The sequence below is a fragment of the Ornithorhynchus anatinus genome, chromosome 12, assembly GCF_004115215.2.
Source record: "Ornithorhynchus anatinus isolate Pmale09 chromosome 12, mOrnAna1.pri.v4, whole genome shotgun sequence".
Classification (NCBI taxonomy): Eukaryota; Metazoa; Chordata; class Mammalia; order Monotremata; family Ornithorhynchidae; genus Ornithorhynchus; species Ornithorhynchus anatinus.
Genome location: NC_041739.1, coordinates 51,289,428 through 51,308,225, shown reverse-complemented (window position 1 = coordinate 51,308,225; position 18,798 = coordinate 51,289,428). Strand labels below are relative to the sequence as shown.

The window sequence follows — 18,798 nt, the reverse complement described above, 5'->3', positions numbered from 1 at the left end:
CTCCATTTCGTGGTTTTGTTTGTCTTGATTTCTAGATCTCTTGGCTAATTGGGCTCAGCCCAGGGATGTCTATTTCATACAATAAAGGCCGACAGCAGAGTCTTGGCTGGTTCCAAGGAGTTAAGGTGTTTACGGCATGGAAATCAGTCTGCAAAGAATGTGATGTTACTGATTTACTTGTCTGTCATGATAGATCATAATAATGATAATAACTATGGTATTTGTTAAGTGCTTACTATGTGCCAGGCACTATTCTAAGCCCTGGGGTAGATACAAGGTAGTCAGGTTGTCCCATGTGGGACTCACAGTCTTATCCCCATTTTACAGGTGAGGTAACTGAGGCCCAGATAAATGAAGTGACTTGCCCAAGGTCACACAGCAGATAAGTGGCGGAGCCGGGATTAGAACCCATGACCTTCTGACTCCCAGGCCCATGCTCCATCCACTACACAATGCTGATTCTGCTGATCATAAGCTCCCTTGTGGTTAAGGAACGTATCTACTCTCTCGAGTGTACTCCTAGAACAATATTTTTGCATTCATCCCTCTTCTCATTTTTGATTTTGCGCTCTTATCGTTTTAGTTTTTCCTTAAGTGTCTTTTGCCAGTGTCTTTCCCCTCATTATTCTTAGATTTTGAGGCTAATTTTCATTTGCATATTCTTTCCCAGCACTTAGGACTGTGCTTTACAGTAAGTCCTTAATACATACTATTACCCCTAGAGAGTAAACGCTCATATACTATTGATTGATTTGTTTGAAGGAGCTGTGTAAACAGGATTGTCCTTCACAATCAACCATATTTATCAAGCTATTATTGTGTGCAGAGTACTGTACTAATCGATTGGAAGAATACAGTGTAATAGAGTTGGTAAAGACTTTCCCTGCCCACAACAAGCTTACATTCTCGAGGGGATGTGGACATTACTATAAACAAATGAATGATGGATACGTCCTGAAGAGTTGCAGGGGCTGAGGGAATAAAGGATAAGGGTCACACAGAATCATCTCCTTGCTAGTTTTGCCTCAGCGTATCCGTGGGGATCTGGTGAAGCTGATTTGCCAGCAAAAGTCACTAGGGCCCACCTTCCCTCCACTGGTCTTTCCCCAAAGTGGGCATTTCCTATTGAAATTCAATTTCTGATGAAGAAAAGTGGGGTCAGATGTCAGGAAATCTGTTTGTACCAATGTCTTAATCCTCTACCTGTCAGGGTGGCAGTTAGGGTGGATGTCAGGGTGTCCGTTAAGGTATCAGTGTTTTAGCATGTCAGTCAGCACATCAGCACATCAGTTAACCTGTGAGGTAGCACATCAGATAACATGTCAGCATCAGTTAGCGTGTCAGTTAATGTCAGTGTGCCAGGAGGTATGTCAGCATGTTAGTTGGTGTGTCAGTGTGTCATCGAGTCCACTAGTGCGTCAGTTAGCATGTCCGTCAACGGTTCAAGACTGTGACAGGGACTCGCATAAGAGCAGAGAGAGACGGAAGGTCCCCAGGGCCCCTGTGGATCATTCTCTTTATGGTCACATTTCCCTTTGCAGAATTCCACCCTTCTGGTTCCAGCTTCCAATCTCCCCGCCGGATTCACAGCGGAACTTGTACTGTTTATCCTAAAGTGCAGATAAATGGCTTGGAGTGGGCTGTTTATAAGCCAGTGGTTCCTGAAATAAGAGTCAACATCATCTGCTGGAGTCTACTAGTCATAACTAATGATCACTCTACTTACACAGCAGCACGGGTAGACCCGGCCCAGAGTGCTGCTGAGAAGAACAGACCGGCAGGGTGGGAGGGGAATTTATCTCTGGTGGTGCCGGCTGGACATCCCTTCATTCCTCAGCGATGTTAAATGGGGCTATAATAACCACCTTCACTCCCCTCTACCGACTCTGCTAGCCCAGTCTGGTATCCAAGGTCAAAACCGAGCTGGCACCACTGTGACTTTAATCAGGACATCAGACTAAATTTTCACTAATTCTAATGATCAATTGTGGTATCGATATTATTCAGTCGTATTTATTGAGCACTTATTGTGTGCAGGGCACTGTACTAAACACTTGGGAGAGACTAATTTAACAATAAATGGACACATTCCCCGCCAACACGAGCTTACAGTCTAGAGGAGCTTACTTTCTGCAGCCTTGTCTGGTGGATAGAGCACAGTCCTGGGAGTTAGAAGGACCTGGGTTCTAATGCTGACTCTGCCACTTGCTTGCTATGTGACCTTGGACAAGTCACTTCATGTCTCTGGTCCTCAGTTCCCTCATCTTTAAAGTGGGGATTAAGGCTGAGCCCTATGTGGGACAACACTCTGTCCAACCCAATTACCACATATCTACCCCAGCATTTTGTAAAGTGCTTGATACGTAGTAAGTGCTTAACAAATAACATTATTATTGTAATTATTGTTTCCCCTATCTGTAATTTCTTTGAATGTCTGTCTCCCACCCTTTAAGCTCTCTGTAGGCAGGGATTGTGTCTACCAACTCTTCGCATTGTACTTTCCAAGTGCTATTACAGTGCTTTGCATACAGTAAGCACTCAGTAATTACCATCAATGGGTTCTCCATGACTTAACAGACACCGGCATGGAATGTGCCAGGGGAGAGGCGAATTTAGAAGCACATTTTTGAGATTGCTTTAATTACGGTCTCATTCATTCATTCAGTCATATTTTTTGAGCACTTACAATGTGCAGAGCACTGTACTAAGCACCTGGGAGTGTACAGTATAACAATAAAAAGATACATTCCCTGCCCACAGCGAGGTCTCCAGACTTCAAAGCAGGAAAGGACTTGATCATCATGGGTAGAGCAAGCCAGTGAAGAGTGAAAATTTGCAGCCAGTGAAATGTCAGAGAAATCAAGAGAAATGCTCATATCTGTTTTGTACGAGCCGGGTGTTAGTTAATACTTGAGAGAAATTCAGAATATGAGCAACACGAATTGCCTAAAATGCAAATGTGGATTATTTTGGTTTATAGCTGTTTTTCCTTGGGAAGATTTGAGGCTTTATCTTGAATAAAAACAAATACCTTCTGGCTCTGATCAAATGTGGGATACTATATACTACATGAGTTATGTTAAGAGTTGGAAAATCAGCAAATGTGGACTGCGTGAACAAACATCAAATATTTAAAGTGCAGTGGGGTGCTTAATAAATACTGTTGATACCGAAAAGCCGATGAGATCACACTCAGTCAAAATAAGACCAGTGAATGGGATCGTGTCCCTAATGGAGTTTGCAAAGGGCTGGGTTTCTAGATGTCGGAAGCACAGAAAATCAGAAGTGGATTTTAACCATCTGGAAATGGTGATGACTCTTCAGGGACTGAAAAAAAATAAAAAAAATCAAGCTTTGGAGATTTTGTTTCCAACCTTCCCACTGTCATACTCCCTGCATCCTGAAAGAGGTTGCCCGGAATGAGCTTTTCTGCCAGCTTCCAATCAGAGGGAGAGAGCTGGGAGAAAGCAGCTGAGCTGCATTAAAGCCACCAGCCTGTAGCTGCTAAATAACCCATCACAGGTGCAGGATTATCCCACCCAAGGGGCACTATGTTGTTTCATTGGGGCCCCGGCCCTCACATGACTCCATGAATCCAGCCTTGGTTTAGCATCGAGTGGCTTTCTCCCCTTATAGAGCAAAACTTCCTCCATAGTCATGAGGGTCTTTGCCCACTTGTGGCAAACTCAGACCTCTCCCAGTGACAGATGAGAAGGAAATTGCTCGGGAATGTGTCTCTACTGTTATATAGCACTCTCCCAAGAGCTTAGTACTGTGCTCTGCACATGTTAAGCACTCAGTAAATATGGCAGACTGACAGACGAAAGGTCAGATTCGGAAGCCCACAGTCACGAAGTGCATCTTAGCTCAAGTGATATGATGACACAGCAGTGACCTTTGATTGGTCAGTTAGACTTCTGCAGGCATACCTATATTTTTCCCAGGTCCTTTCCTGCCAATATTGCTGTCTTGTCCTCCCCCAAGCTCTCAGGACAGTGCTCTGCATACATTAAGTGCTCAATAAATACAACTGAATGAATATTGTCACTGCAGTAGTGAAATAAAGCCAAAGGTGCAGTAGCATCACCCTTGCTGCACAATGTGGGAATGTTTTTAAGTTCAGGTTATTTCTTTGGAGATTTACCATCTTTTCATGGAGAGTTGGTCAACACAAAATACCAGGTTTGCTTCCAGATGAGACCTGTGAAATTGCCGTGTCGTCTGAACCCCTCAAGACTTTTCCTGAGATGAATATTTTTGGAAGAGGTCCTAGCTGAATCTTCTTTTTCTTGGGCCCAGAAAGTTGCAGATCCACAAATGTGTTTTAGGATGTGGAGAAAGAAATAGTTTTAACAAGTCAGGGAATGTGCTCATTAAAAGGATACTGGCACACTTCATTGTTGGAGGGCATATTTCAGTTTTGACGTTGTTTTTGCATCAGCTTTGGGAAAAAGCATTGAGAGGTGCACAGACATGGTATAGAAAATGAATGGATTTAATAAAGTAGGGCAGCAGTGAGAGCTAACAGATTGCTCAAGTGTTTTGTATATCTTTGCACATTCTCTCAGCAAGAATTGTGAGCCTTGACTAGTCCATTTTTAACTGGTGTTCTTATTCTTTTTTTTTCCTGGCTCTCACTTTAGGCAAGATTTGGAAGCACTGAGGGAGATTTCAAAGTTTTTTAAAATTTCCTTTTAAGAAATCTGAAGTTGGAGCCTCGAAGTGGTAGCTATCCATCTGTGAGACCAATTTTTTATTATTATTATCATCATCATTTTATTGAGCTCTTACTGTGTACAGATCATCGTACTAAGCACATGGGAGAGTACAAAACCACAGAGTTGGTAGATACGTTCCCTGCTCATGAGGATCTTTCAGTCTAGAGGATGTAATTCCTGTTTCATATGGGACTCAGTCGGAGGGGGAGGAAAAGCTGCATCCAGAATGCAGGGTGACATTCTCATTTTACAGATGAGGAATCTGAGGCACAGAGAAGTTGTGGTGTGCCCAAGGCATCAAAACAGTCAAGTAGCAGAACTGGAACTATAACACAGATCCCCTCTCTTATATGTTGAAGACTAAAGCCCCAGACCCAATGATATAGTAAGGATCTAAGATGGTAGGTACACAGACATGGAGATACGGGGTAGAGAAAATCAGAACCTTGGGGATGAACTTAGTTTTTTGGTTTTATACTGTGGACAGTAGTCATTGTTTCCAAGGCTCATGGTCAGATTGGAGAAAATTGTAACTCCTGTTTCCTTCTATTCAGGGCAGTCCTTTCTGGGAAGAAGACATGAGTGAAGGGCTAAGGTATTTGTGATATTGTGCCCAATTTGGGGGAGCTATGGAGTGGACTTGAAAAGGCAGGGAAGCCAGAAGGGTAGGCCGGTGGAGTTGGAGAGGAAGAAGTAAAAAGAGACAGAAGGAAACGAAAAGTGAGGGAAAGAAAGTTGGAGGTGGGAGAGCAAAAATAACCAAGACATAGGAGGAGGAGATAAAGGAAGGGGATGGGCAAAAGAATCTGAAATCCGGTCATTGTAGGCAGAGCCAAAGTGCTCAATAAATATCATGGACTGATTGAGAGAAAGGAGGAAGACAGAGAGGAATAGGGGTAGGGAGGTGTGAAGGTGAAAGGTAAAGAGGAAGAAGGGCAAGAAAGGAGTAACATGGGGTGGGAACACTGACCTCAGAGTTCTACTTCCAGAGGAGGAATAATAATAATAACAACAGTGGTACTAAGCACATGCCATATGTCAAGGACTTTACTGAGCACCGGGGTGGATGCAAGATGATCAGGTCAGATCATTTCCTGTCCTCCATAGGGCTTACAGTCTAATTAGGAGGGAGAGATACTGATGTAGAATCCCCATTTTACAGATGAGGAAACTGGAGCATTGAGAAGTTCGGCATCTTGCCCAAGGTCACACAGCAAGCAATGCGGAGCTGGGATTAGAACCCAGGTCCCCTGCCTCCTAAGCCTGGGCTCTTTCCATGAGGCCCTGTTGCTTCTTGGCACTCTGGGACAATGCCCCTCATTTCTTGCTTGGTCCTAAATGGGATGTTGTCATTGGAAGCCCCACCCCCACGACCTGGGGGAACGCAGACTCTCTGCCCTTGGCCGGTCACCGGTCACCTCCGTGGTGTGATGTCCCTGAGTGGGAACAGACAGAGAAAGCCGATACTCTTGGACAGATGGGAATGATCCCGGGGAAAGGGAGATTTACAAGCAGCTCTAAAGAATGAGAATGGCCCCTAACTGTCCTTGCCATGGAGAATACAGTTTTTTTTTTGAACCTCCTTTTTTAAAAGAAGGTTTTCCTGGCCGTTCTTAAGTGTTGGCGGAAATGCAGACTTTTGCAGCACAGCTTTGATTTGTTAAATGTTCCAGCCACCAACAGCTGGGGAAGAATGGATGTGTTCATGAATGATAAGGACAGAATTTTATTCTGACCGATGCTCCTTGTGTTTCCTTGGTATATGATAATAAGCACTGGGGTAGATACAAAGTAATCAAGTTGCCCCACGTGGGGCTCACAGTCTTAATCCCCATTTTACAGATGAGGTAACTGAAGCACAGAGAAGTAAAGGGACTTACCCAAGGTCACACAGCAGACAAATGGAGACGGGATTCGATCCCATGTCCTTTGACTCTCAAGCCCGTACTCTTTCCACTAAGCCACGCTGCTTCTCTAATACCATCGTGCTATGTGCAATCCTGATTTTTCAAACAACCCTGCTGAGAAATCCACAAGTGTCTCCCCAAGATCTCTCTGCGCTTTCTCTTTTCTCCAATCAAGCCAGTGTCCCCAATTTGCCAATCTGAGATTATAATCAGTAAAGACGTAAGATGTGCTTGTTCATGGTAGCCTTTGATGTTTCCACGAAGGTCACATATCAAAGCCTAAATTGAGGAGCCAGTGTGTGTGGTTCCTAGGCCATGTTTTCTCTGTTCAGGAAAGTAGTTTAGAAACGTGTTTTTTTTTAAACTACAACCTCCAATGGTTAGCATGAGAGTATATGGACTTTCTCAGCTGCCATTTGTCTTACTGCTTTGAAATACACTTCCCCTCCACTTTCTCCCATTTCCCATATGGCCCCTGGGAATCCAGTAAGCATAGATGAGACCAGGTGGTCACTCACAAGGGTAATGATAATTGTCGTATTTACTAAGCACTTACTATGTAGAAAACATCATAATTAGTGCTGGGGTAGATTCATTCATTCCATTGTATTTATTGAGCACTTACTGTGTGCAAAGCACTGTACTAAGCATTTGGGAGAGTACACTACAACAACAAACAGACACATTCCCTGTCCACAATGAGCTCGCAGTCCAGAGGGGGAGTGAGATAATATACATAAATTACAGGCTGAATGAAGGGAGCAAGTCAAGGAGTCACAGAGGGGAGTGGGAGAAGAGGAGAGGAGGGCTTAATCAGAAAAGGCCTCTTGTAGGAGAATTGCTTTCAATAAGGCTTTGAAGTGGGGGAGAGCAAGTACCTATCTGATATGAGGAGGGAGGGCATTCCAGGCGAGAGGCAGGATATAGGCGAGAGGTTGGTGGCAAGATAGATGAGATTGAGGCACAGTGAGAAGATTAGCATTAAAGGAATGAAGTGTGCGGGCGGGGTCAGAGTAGGGGAGTAGCAAGTTGAGGTCAGGGGGGCAAGATGGTGGAGTGCTTTAAAACCAATGGTGAGGAGTTTTTGTTTGATGCAGAGATGGATGGGCGACCACAGGAGTTTCTTGAGGAGTGGGGAAACATGGGCTGAACGTTTTTGAAGGAAAATGTTCCGGGCAGCAGAGTGGAGTGTGGACTGGAATGGGGGAGAGACAGGAGGCAGGGAGGTCAGCAAAGCGGCTGATAGAGTAATCAAGGTGGAATAGGATAAGTGCTTGTATTAATGTGGTCATTTAGATGCAATATAAGTTGATCAGACATAATCCTTATCCCACAAGGGACTCAGAGTTTAAGGGAGATGGAGAATGGGTATGGAATCCCCATTTTGCAGATGAGGAAACTGAGGCCCAAGGAAGGTAAGAGATTTGTGCAAGGTTACAAAGCAGACAGTGGCAGAGCCAAATTAGAACCCAGGTGTCCTGACTCTCAGTCCCAGAGACTTTCTTTAGGCCACTAAGCTCCCCAATTTCTCTATGGAGTCCTCCAGCCCTAGGGCTAGGGAGCCCTCAAACATCAAAAGTAAAGGGGGTGGTTTCAAACTAAAGGACAAGCTTTGTCAAGGTAGGTGGGAAACATATGGAATTTATCACCTCAGGAAGTCACGTTGCCTAGTGGATAGAGCACAGGCCTGGGAGTCAGAGGACCTGGGTTCTGATCACAGCTCTGCCACTTTTTTTTTAAAAAAAAGGAATTTAAGCACTTTCTATATGCCAGAGGGTGTACTAAGCGCCGGGGTAGATACAAGCTAATTAGGTTGGACACAGTCCAGGTCCCACAAGGGGTTCAAAGTCTTTTCCCCACTTGCCTGCTGTATGACCTTGGGTAAGTTACTTGACTTGTCTGTGCCTTAGTTACCTCATCTGTAAAATGGGGAGTAAGACTATGAGCCTGCATGTGGGAATGGACTTTGTAGAACCCCCATCTCTAGACTGTGAGCTCGTTTTAGGCAGGGATTGCCTCTCTTCAATGCTGTACTGTACTTTCCGAAGCACTTAGTAAAGTGCTCTGCACACAGTAAGCACTCAGTAAATATGAATGAATGAATTAGCTCTTTTCTACCCCAGTACTTGTTACAGTGCCTGGCACATAGTCCAGTGCTTAACAAATACTATTAGGTAAAAAAAAAATATAAAAAAATTGTACAGGTAGAAAATAACAAGATTCCTGAGGGATTTGGATAAATGAATGGATCAGGGCACTGTGGTGGGTTTTTAAGAGACAAATTTAAGGATGTTGAGCGAAACATTTGGGCTGAGAAAAGGCTTGAGAAGGAAGAGCGTCAGCTCCTTGAGGGGTTGGGATGGTCTTGTCTACTTCTGTTCTCTCCCAAGAACCTTGTTCAGTGCTCTGCACAAAGTAGGTGCTCGATGAGTACTGCTAATACACCAAGTGAAAAGCTCCTGGTGTTTAGGGTGGACCTCAATGAGGGCGCTCAACACTCTTCTTTCTAGAATTGTATGTGGCCAGATTCAGAGATGGAAGACTTATTTGGAAGGGTCCCAAGGCCGGCCCTGTGTTGCATTGCTGAGGATTTTTAGAACCAGAGCCGAGTCTTTCAGACCACAGACTCAAATTCTGCACACACATCATAAGAAATCCTGCAGAAGTTTGTGGAACCTGTCCATGAAAAACGAAGGTTAGGAAGTGAATAGGAAAAACTGACGTTGGGAGTGACTTTTCCTTCATCAGGAGCATATAAAATGCAACCTTAGCATTCAGAGAAACGGGTCCTATTTTTAGGACGAAATCAAATGTTTTTCAATTAATCAATCAGTAGTTTTTATTCAGCACTTCCTGTGTGCAGAGCACCACAGTAAACATTTGGGGTGTACAATAGAGTTATTAGACACGGTTCCTGCCCTCACGGAGCTACAGTCTGGCACGGGAGACAGATGCTAAAATAAAATTCAGATAGGGAGAAACAAGAATTTAAAGATCTAAACGTATGTGCTAAGGTACAGTGCCCTGCACACAGTAAGTGCTCAGTAAATATGATTGAATAAATGAATAAGATTAGGGGAGGGGGAATAGCTAAGTGTTTAGGGGTGAGGGCTCAGGTGCAGTATAATACGGAGAAAGGAGGAAATAAAGGGCAGGGAGATGAGAGATTAGTCAGGGAAGGCTTCCTGGAGGAGATGTGATTTGAGGGGATGCTTTAAAGATGGCAAGAACAATGGTGTACGAGATGTGAAGGTGGAGGGAGTTCAGGCAGGAGAGAGGATGTGAACGAGGGGTTGACTTGGAGAGGGATGAGGTTGAGGTACAGTGAGTAGGTTAGTATTAGAGGGATAGTGGATAGAGCATTGGTCTGGGACTCAGGAGGTCATGAGTTCTAATACTGGCCCTGCTGCTTGTCTGCCGTGTGACCTTAGGCAAGTCACTTCACTTCTCTGAGCCTCAGTTACCTCATCTGTCAAATGGGAATTGAGACTGTCCAATCCGATTTGCTTGTATCCACCCTAGTGCTTAGTACATACTAAGCCCTTAAGTAATACCACAATTATTATTATTGTTATTAGAGGAGCAAAGTATGCGAGCTGGCGAGTAGAGGGAGAGGAGAGAATGTGCTTCTTTCTAGTGTTTGTCCTGGAAAACGCAAACAGATGCCGGCACCGCCTTTCAGCCATTCCTGCCTTACTTGGTTCAGGGGACTATTTATGCAGAATAACTTATTAAAAAGTCACTCTGCTCTCTTAAAATGCCGAGGTTGTGAGCTGGGGACATTTGATATTCGCCCCACCCCCAACCCCCCAGAACTTATGTGCATATCTTTAAATTATTTATTATAAATTACTTATATTAATGTCCATCTCCTCCTCTAGACCGTAAGCTCACTTTGGGCAGGGAACATGTGTGCTAGTGCTGTTGTAATGTACTTTTCCAAATGCTTATAACAGTGCTCTGCACATAGTAAACGCTCAATAAATTCCACTGATTTGGGCGGGGGGTAGTGAAGCATCGCAAAGGTGCTTCTATCTAGCGTTCACCTTGGAAAGCACAGACTGATGCCGCTGCTGCCTTTCAGTCATTCCCACCTCACTTGGGACAAGAGACTATTTATGCAGAATAAGTTATAATAGAAGTCACTCTGTTCTCTTAGAATACCAAGGTTGCCTTCGCCTGACACTCACATTAAGGAAAACTTTCGATGTAGAAGTCACCTGCTCCAGGGCTGCATTCAACCAAAAACACAGCTCACTGAGCCCAAGACAACCCAATCAATCAGTCAAATTTGACTGCTTACTGTGTGTAGGGTACTGTACTAAGCATTTGGCAGAGTACAACACAATATAACGATACGTTCCCTGCCCTCAATGAACTTACAGTCCAGAAGGGGAGATGGACATTTATATAAATAATGTAATGTCACAGTAATGTAATGTAATAAATGCAATAATATAATTACGTAAGGTGGTAATTACAGCTGGGGGGTGTTAGAAGAACCTACCCTAATTCCCTAACTGTGTTCCACGCAAAATGTCGAGTGAAAAGACTCAGGCCGGGCTGAGTTTACCTCTTGATCATTCTGTTTCGCCTCCGTGGCCATAAGCGGAAATTGCTTCTTAGAGGAATTGCTACTAGCTGATGAATGATGTGGGTTTGATGGAGACAGCTTGCCATTCTGGGAGATTTGATGAATGCAGAGGAAATACCACAACAGGGGATTTGGGTTGCCTTGTTTTTAATGAAGATGGATGAGGATGGCTGAAGGGTGATCTGGTTTAAGGGAAAAGTCATCGGGGATCGTTTGGTGGGGTCATTAATATTAGCTCTTTATAGCATCTGTTCTCAAAGAGAAGGAATTTGGAAATGTAGAACTTACTCAATGAGTCAGTGAGCTCTCCTGGGAGTCGGCCAGAGAGAAGCACTCCATAAACGCTCAGTAAGTAATGACTGATTGAAGGATTGATTGATAGTTGTTGGGTGGTTCTGCCTGGGGTTCCATAGATAGTTCATCAAAGAGGAATTCTAGGCTGTGATTGTAATTCCAGACTGTAAGCTCACTGTGGGTAGGGAATATGTCTGTTTGTTATTATATTGTACTCTCTCAAGTGCTTTGCACACAGTAAGAGCTCAATAAATATGATTGAATGAGTGAATGAATGAGTTAGGTAGTGTTATTGATTTTTTTCTTTCTTTCATAAAGCACATCCTAGAGATGTCTGGTTTTGTTAGTTTGGCCATTACCAGGTTGTAATTGTCTTATCTGGAGTTTAGTCTCTGATTTTCCTTTGGCACATTGCATTTTCTGGGGTTAGGGAGGCAGTGTGGTCTAGCGGAAAGAGCACTGGGAGTCAGAAGACCTGGGTTCTAATTTTGGGTCTGCCACTTGCCTGGTGGGTGACCTTGGGCAAATCACTTTACTCCTCTGGCCCTTGGCTTCTTCATCTGTAAAATGGGGATTCAGTACCTGTTCTCCCTCCTGCTTAATGGAACCTGTGTGGGACAGAGACTGTGTCGCACCTGATTGTCCTGTACTTACACCAGCACTTACTGCTGGGTGCTTGGCACATGGTAAGCACCAAGGAAATGTCACATTTATTATGATTAGCTCTTTTCCCCCCTATTCATAGCAATGGGAACTACGAAAATGAAACTTTGTATTAACCTGTGAACTATTCCGAATGTAATCTGAATATGTCAGTGTCAGCGCATCTGAGGGATTGTTAAATGTCTCATAAGAAGGGACATCCTGGTCCCAGACCACTTTTTAAAATGGTTTCTCCATGTTTTCACTCCAGACATAGGGACTGAATGGATAGGAACTAGGGTAGTTTAAGTTACAGCTAGAAAATGACAAGGTGGGTGAAAACAGACCTTGGTATATTCATTCAATGCTACAATTAATATTTTTATGAAGCTTTCTGCCCCGTGATCTAGAGGTCTAAAAGTCTCAGACTACAACACATTTAAAAGCTCTCTCCCTGCCCATGAATAACAATAAAATATTGGCACAGGCCCCGATCTGTACACGCTCACTCAGAGAACATGACTGTGTTCTACGGCTCGGAAATAGAATTTTTAATTCGAGGCACATGGGCTGGATTTGGAGAATTAATCATATTTTAAGCGTCACCCTTCCAGAATGGAGGAAGCCAACATGAGCAAAGCATTAAGGTTTCACCGTGTTCAGAAGAAAGTGTTGGCGGGCATTTTCATTTCGTAGGAACGGCCAAAGCTGGATCGTAGCAGGCAGGAAGGCTGGCATGCTGGCAGGGCATGTTATGGATCAACCCTCAAGGTGCTTCAGATGCCCGCTAAGCCCACTGTATCCCTACCTCTGCCAGCTGGGGCATGTAAGCTATTGTCTCCGACAGAATCCACCCAAGAGTTTTATGGTTCATGAGAAGAGGTACGTACCCTAGTGGGAAGAGCCTGCGCCGTTGACTCCGAGGACCTAGGTTCTGATCCCAACTCTGCCTCTTACTTGCTGTGTGACTTTGGACAACTCACATAACTTCTCTGTGCCTCATTCTCCACACCTGTTCTCTCTCCCCCTCAAACTACGAAAACCATGGGACAGGGACTAGGTCTGACCTGATTATCTCGTATCTGTCCCAGTGCTTAGTACAGTGGTCTAATGGGCAGAGCGTGGGCCTGGGAGTCAGAAGGACCTGGGTTAATCATTCTATTCATCATCATTATTATTGTTATTATATTTAAGAGCCTACTGTGTGCCAAGTACTGGACTAAGCTTTGGAAAGATAATGCCTGCCCCATATGGAACTCACAGTCTAACTAGGAGGGAAAGCAGTTATTGAATGCTCATTTTTCTGATGAGGAAACTGAGGCTTGCCCGAGCAGACCAGTGGTGGACCCGGAATTAGAACTCAGGTCCTCTGATTTCCAGGCCCGTGTTCTTTCCACTAGACTACGCTGCTTCTGAGTTGGGTGTGGGGAGTTAATCAGTAAAAGCTTGTTGGAGGAAGTTGGGTTTTAGACGTCTTTGGAGAGGTGGGGGGTTGCCAGTCAATCCCAGCATCTCTTTCTGACCTGATCAAACTGCAGGCACTAAAGACAGCCCAGCTCTAACCGCTGGCTGGACACTTTCCCATAAACTAATCCCCAAATTACCCAGATGTGGCAGTTTTTTTTTTTTTGTTATTTGGCCTCCACCATCAGGGCTTAAAATGTCTTCTTTTCTCCTCTCGCAGCTAATCGGCTGGACAAGATGCTCCTGCGGAGTTCCGGGAAGTTGAATCCGGGCAGCAAGAAGGCAGATGGGGAGAGCACGGCCCCCACCCCCCGCCCCAAGGTCCTGAGGTGTAAATGCCACCACCACTGCCCCGAGGACTCGGTCAACAATATCTGCAGGTGGGTGGCCCATGGGCCGGAAGACCAAGTGCTCTTGGCGTGACCCCGGGGGCTGGGGCAGGGCCGGTCAGAAGACAAAGCTGGACAGGTCTCCTGAAGGGGCTCAAATGGACCACAGCAGGCTCTTTCTTCTATCTCTGCTGGAACCACCCCCAAGTTGGAGTCAGGAAAACAGCAGGCCTGTGGGAACTTTCCAAGCACTTAGTACAGTGCTCTGCACACAAGGAAGGGCTCAATAAATACGATTGAATGAATGAATGTGAGGCTGGGGGCATCTGCTCCCATCTTCCTGACAGGGTGGCAATTAATAATAACAATAATAATGATACTGATAATAATTGTGGTAATTATTACATGCTAATCGTGTGCCAAACACTGTTCTAAGCACTACGGTTGATACAAGATAATCAGGTTGGACTCGGTTCCTGTCCCCCATGGGGCTCACAGTCTTAATCCCCATTTTACAGATGAGGGAACTAAGGTCTAGAAAAGCGAAGTGACTTGCCCAAGGTAACTCAGCAGACAAGTGGTCAAGCTGGGATTAGAACCCAAGACCATCTGACCCCCGGGCCGGTGCTCTATTCACTAGGCTACGCAACCTCATACCATGATAATAGTAATGATAATAATGATAACAGTACTATTACTACTACTAATAATAGCAATAGTAATAATAATGAAATAAGCTGCGCCCCTGCTTGGGGCAGCAGTCCTCAGTCCACGGTGGTGTCTCCTTCCCCCTCAGGCCACTGGTCTGAGGCTCTGGGTCCATCCCCACTGTTGGCTGGGCCAGGGTCCCCTGTGGCTGGGCCAGCCTCTACCCTCTTCCAGCGGCTTCACCCTTTCAGGATGATCAGTCTGGGTTCATATGGGCAGTGGCAAAGAGCAGTTCATCAGCCTGAGGGGCAGATTGAATGTTCACTGTGTGTAGACCGCTATACTGAGTGCTGGGGAGATTTCTGTCAAGTTGGTAGGCACGATCCTGGCCCCCGGTTTACGACGTAGCGGAGGAGTCCGGCTCCCCGGATCTGAGTGGCTCCACACCACCTGAGGAGCTTGCTGCGCGTCTGCATGCAGCTGGTGGGAGCCCTGCACCGGTGCGAGTCATGCAGTGGTGGGAACCTTGTGCCGGTGGGAGCCGTGCCGTAGCAGGAGTCATGCACTGGGTAAGCCATGTAAGGCAGGGTCTGCCGCAGGGGTGTTGGCAGCGTGGGGAAGGAGGGGCAGACAGACCGCCGGAGAAAGCCCACCTCAGCCACCTGTCGTGCCTTTCCAACAGTCTCCCGCCCAGCCTTCTCCCTCAGTCGTCTGTGTTTTGGCGGGGTCTCTGTCAGGATGGATTATTTCTATTGGTCAGAACCTCCCAACACATTGGTAAACATTTCTGACCATCCATCATTCAACCATCAGAGCACTGTACTAAACGCTTGGGAGGGGACACTATAGAAGGTAGGCACAACCCCTGACCTCAGGGAGTTTATGGTCTAAAGGGGAAGACAGACATTCAGATAAATTACAGGTAAGGGGGAAGCCCCCCGTCTCAGGATCACACCTGGAGTTTCCAGTACTCTACTCGTCTCAGCTCTGGGAGGAAGAGTGAAGCAGAGGCCTACCCATTCCATTCCTAGCTTGGCCAGTGGCTAGAGAGTGGAAGGCAATCGGCTACAAATCAAAACACACCTGAGCTAGGTAGCAGCTGAACGGGAGAGAGTAGAGGGCAGAGACTCAAGTTAACTGCGCGGAAGAAGAAGATGGTAAACCGCTGCCGGATTTTACCAAGAAAACTCTATAGCTACCCAACCAGAACGTTTGCAGGTAGAGGTGGGGCGTTCTGGGAGAAATGTGTCCATGGCTTCGCAATGGGTCAGAGACGACTCGACAGCATATGACAAGACAAGGGGGATGCAATAGAGTATAAGGAGATGTGTGTAAATTCTGTGGAGGTTTGCAGAGGTGAGAAGCAAAGTGCGTCAGTGACTCAGAAGAGAGGGAGAAAAGCGTGGCGAGGTGAGAGGTTATACAGGGAAGACTCCCTAGAAGAGGGGGGATTTTAGGAGGCTTCTGAAGATGGGGAGAGTGTCAGATTGCTGGAAGAGGGAGGGAGTTCCAGATGGGAACGAGGTCAAGAGCAACTAGCAATGAACAATCCACGATGTAGGATTTGCTGAGCACTCACTAGTAATAATCGTATTTATGAAGTGCTTACTGTGTGCAGAGCACTGTACTAAGTACTGGGGAAGAATACACAGGTGGGAATCAGACATGGTCCTTGTCCCTCAGCTCACTGAGCGTACTGAGCAGTTGGACAGTTCCAAGGAAGCAAGGGACACATTCCCTGCCCTCAAGGAGCTTACCCGCTAAGGGAGGAGCTTGCCCTTTGGCTTGTTCTTTTTCTGTTCACGCTGGATTGTGGATTTTGGCAGCACGTAACCAATGAGAGTCTTAAGGAGCCATGGAATAATAATAATAATGTTGGTATTTGTTAAGCGCTTACTATGTGCCGAGCACTGTTCTAAGCGCTGGGGTAGACATAGGGGAATCAGGTTGTCCCACGTGGGGCTCACAGTCTTAATCCCCATTTTACAGATGAGGGAACTGAGGCACGGAGAAGTTAAGTGACTTGCCCACAGTCACACAGCCGACAAGTGGCAGAGCTGGGATTTGAACTCATGAGCCCTGACTCCAAAGCCTGTGCTCTTTCCACTGAGCCACGCTGCTTCTCCATCTCCTATAGTGCCCCAGATCACATCCGTCCGTTCGACCTTGATCTTGCCAAGCCATTTGTCAGTGCCACCCTCCAGCCGTCTGGTAGGATACTCCTTCTCTGCCCTGGCAAGTTATCATAAACGGAGGTATTATGGATTGCTCTAGGCTTATGAACCCAAGTAAACAATCTTGAAGCATGCAGATGATAACTCGAGGGCTCCTTCCCAGCCGAGCGCAGCAGCCGGCAATGTAGCCAAGACGGGACCATAGATCACTGCTAGTAGAGCTTCCCATTTGTATCTCCGGCCCGGCCCTGCGCTGATCATCTTTAGGCACTAGATGTGGGTGTGGGGGGAAGTTTGTGAATATGTGTGTGGCTGGGTGTGTCCACGGAATGGAACGTTTTTAGGTAGGTTTGAGTTCAGCTTCTCTTTCCTACCGTCCTCAATGTTTTTTCCCCGGCTGGCAAAACCACAGCCTTCGGGGCTAAAGAGTTTTCTTTTTTCTTTTTCCTAACTCTGTGGGGAAAAAAACCAAGGTTTGGGAAAGTGAAGTCACCAGTAAGCATGATAAACGTAATAGGCAAATGCAACATCTGAAAGTCTTAATCATCAACTGGGATGTTTGAGTGCCATCTGAATGGAGAGCATTGTCAGGAGTTCCTGATACTTTTTCACCATTGCAGTGCTGCTTGAGTCACAGAAAGCTTGCGGAAAACTCAATGCTGTGATAGTATTTGTGATGAGCACTCTTCTAAGCCCTGGGGTGGAGACAAGGTAGTCAGGTCAGACATGGTCTTCATCCCCAGTGGGGCGCCCAAGAGAAGTAGTTGTTTTCGAGATTGCCTGTCAAGGCAGGGGTGGGTGCTGTCAACTTTTAAAGAAGATATTTGCAGTTCAGTCCCAGCCCCGAGCACCCTGCAGTCAGGGCCTGGGGAAGCAATTGAGCATGGAGTGCTCCATTCATTCATTCGATCGAATTTATTGAGTGCTTACTGTGTGCAGATCACTGTATTAAGTGCTTGGGAGTGGACAGTGTAGAGAAGCAGCGTGGCTCAGTGGAAAGAGCACGGGCTTTGAAGTCAGAGGTCATGGGTTCGAATCCCGGCTCTGCCACTTGTCAGCTGTGTGACTTTGAACAAGTCACTTAACTTCTCGGTGCCTCAGTTACCTCATCTGTAAAATGGGGATTAAGACTGTGAGCCCCACGTGGGACAACCTGATTCCCCTGTGTTTACCTCAGCGCTTAGAACAGTGCTCAGCACATAGTAAGTGCTTAACAAATACCAACATCATTATTATTATTATTATTAACAGTAAACAGACACATTCCCTGCACACAGTGACTCAATCTAGAAGGGGAGACAGACATTAATGTAAATAAATGACACATATGTACATAAGTGTTGTGAGGCTAGGAGGGGGGAGGAATAAAGGGAGCAAGTCAGGGTGATGCAGAAGGGATTGGGAGAAGAGGAAAGGAGGGCTTAGGGAAGGCCTCTTGGTGGAGATGTGCCTCCAGTAAGGCTTCGAAGAGGGGGAGAGTCACTGTCTGTCAGATATGAGGAGGGAGGGCGTTCCAGGCCAGAGGCAGGATGTGTACGAGAGGTTGATGGTGAGATAGATGAGATGGAGGTACTTGAGAAAGTTAGCAAAAGAGGAATGAAGTCTGTGGCCTGGATTGTAACAGAAGGCTTGGTTGCTCGGTGCCCAGTCTCTGAAAAATAAGGGGACTCAGGGCATGGCCTGGGAGTCAGAAGGACCTGGGTTTTAATGGCCTGGGGCAAGTCACTTCACTTTTCTGGGCCTCAGGTACCTTATCTGTAAAATGGGGATTATGCCTGTGAGCCCCATTTGGGGCAGGGACTATGTCCAACCCGATTTGCTTGTATCCACCCCTACACCTAGTACAGTGCCTGGCACATAATAAGCCCTTACCAAATACCACTATTAATCTGTAAGCAGTGTGGGAACCAAAATAATAATAATAGTATTTGTTAAGCATGTACTGTGTGTCAAGCACTGTTTTAAGCGCTAGAGCAGATACAAGTTAATCAGGTTGGACACAGTCACTGGCTCACAGTCTAAGAGGGA

The 18,798-nt window shown here is 45.8% G+C and overlaps 1 protein-coding gene across 4 annotated transcripts in view; it reads left to right on the top strand.

Moving 5' to 3' along the window:
* BMPR1B (bone morphogenetic protein receptor type 1B) overlaps positions 1–18,798 on the top strand; it is a 251,003-nt gene that overhangs the window by 210,948 nt on the left and 21,257 nt on the right. For all 4 annotated transcript variants that reach the window (XM_039913741.1, XM_029076392.2, XM_029076391.2 and 1 more), the window contains one exon: positions 13,840–13,999. In XM_039913741.1, the coding sequence (XP_039769675.1) occupies positions 13,857–13,999 (143 nt within the window). In that variant the 5' untranslated portion in view covers positions 13,840–13,856. The remainder of the gene's footprint in view (positions 1–13,839; positions 14,000–18,798) is intronic.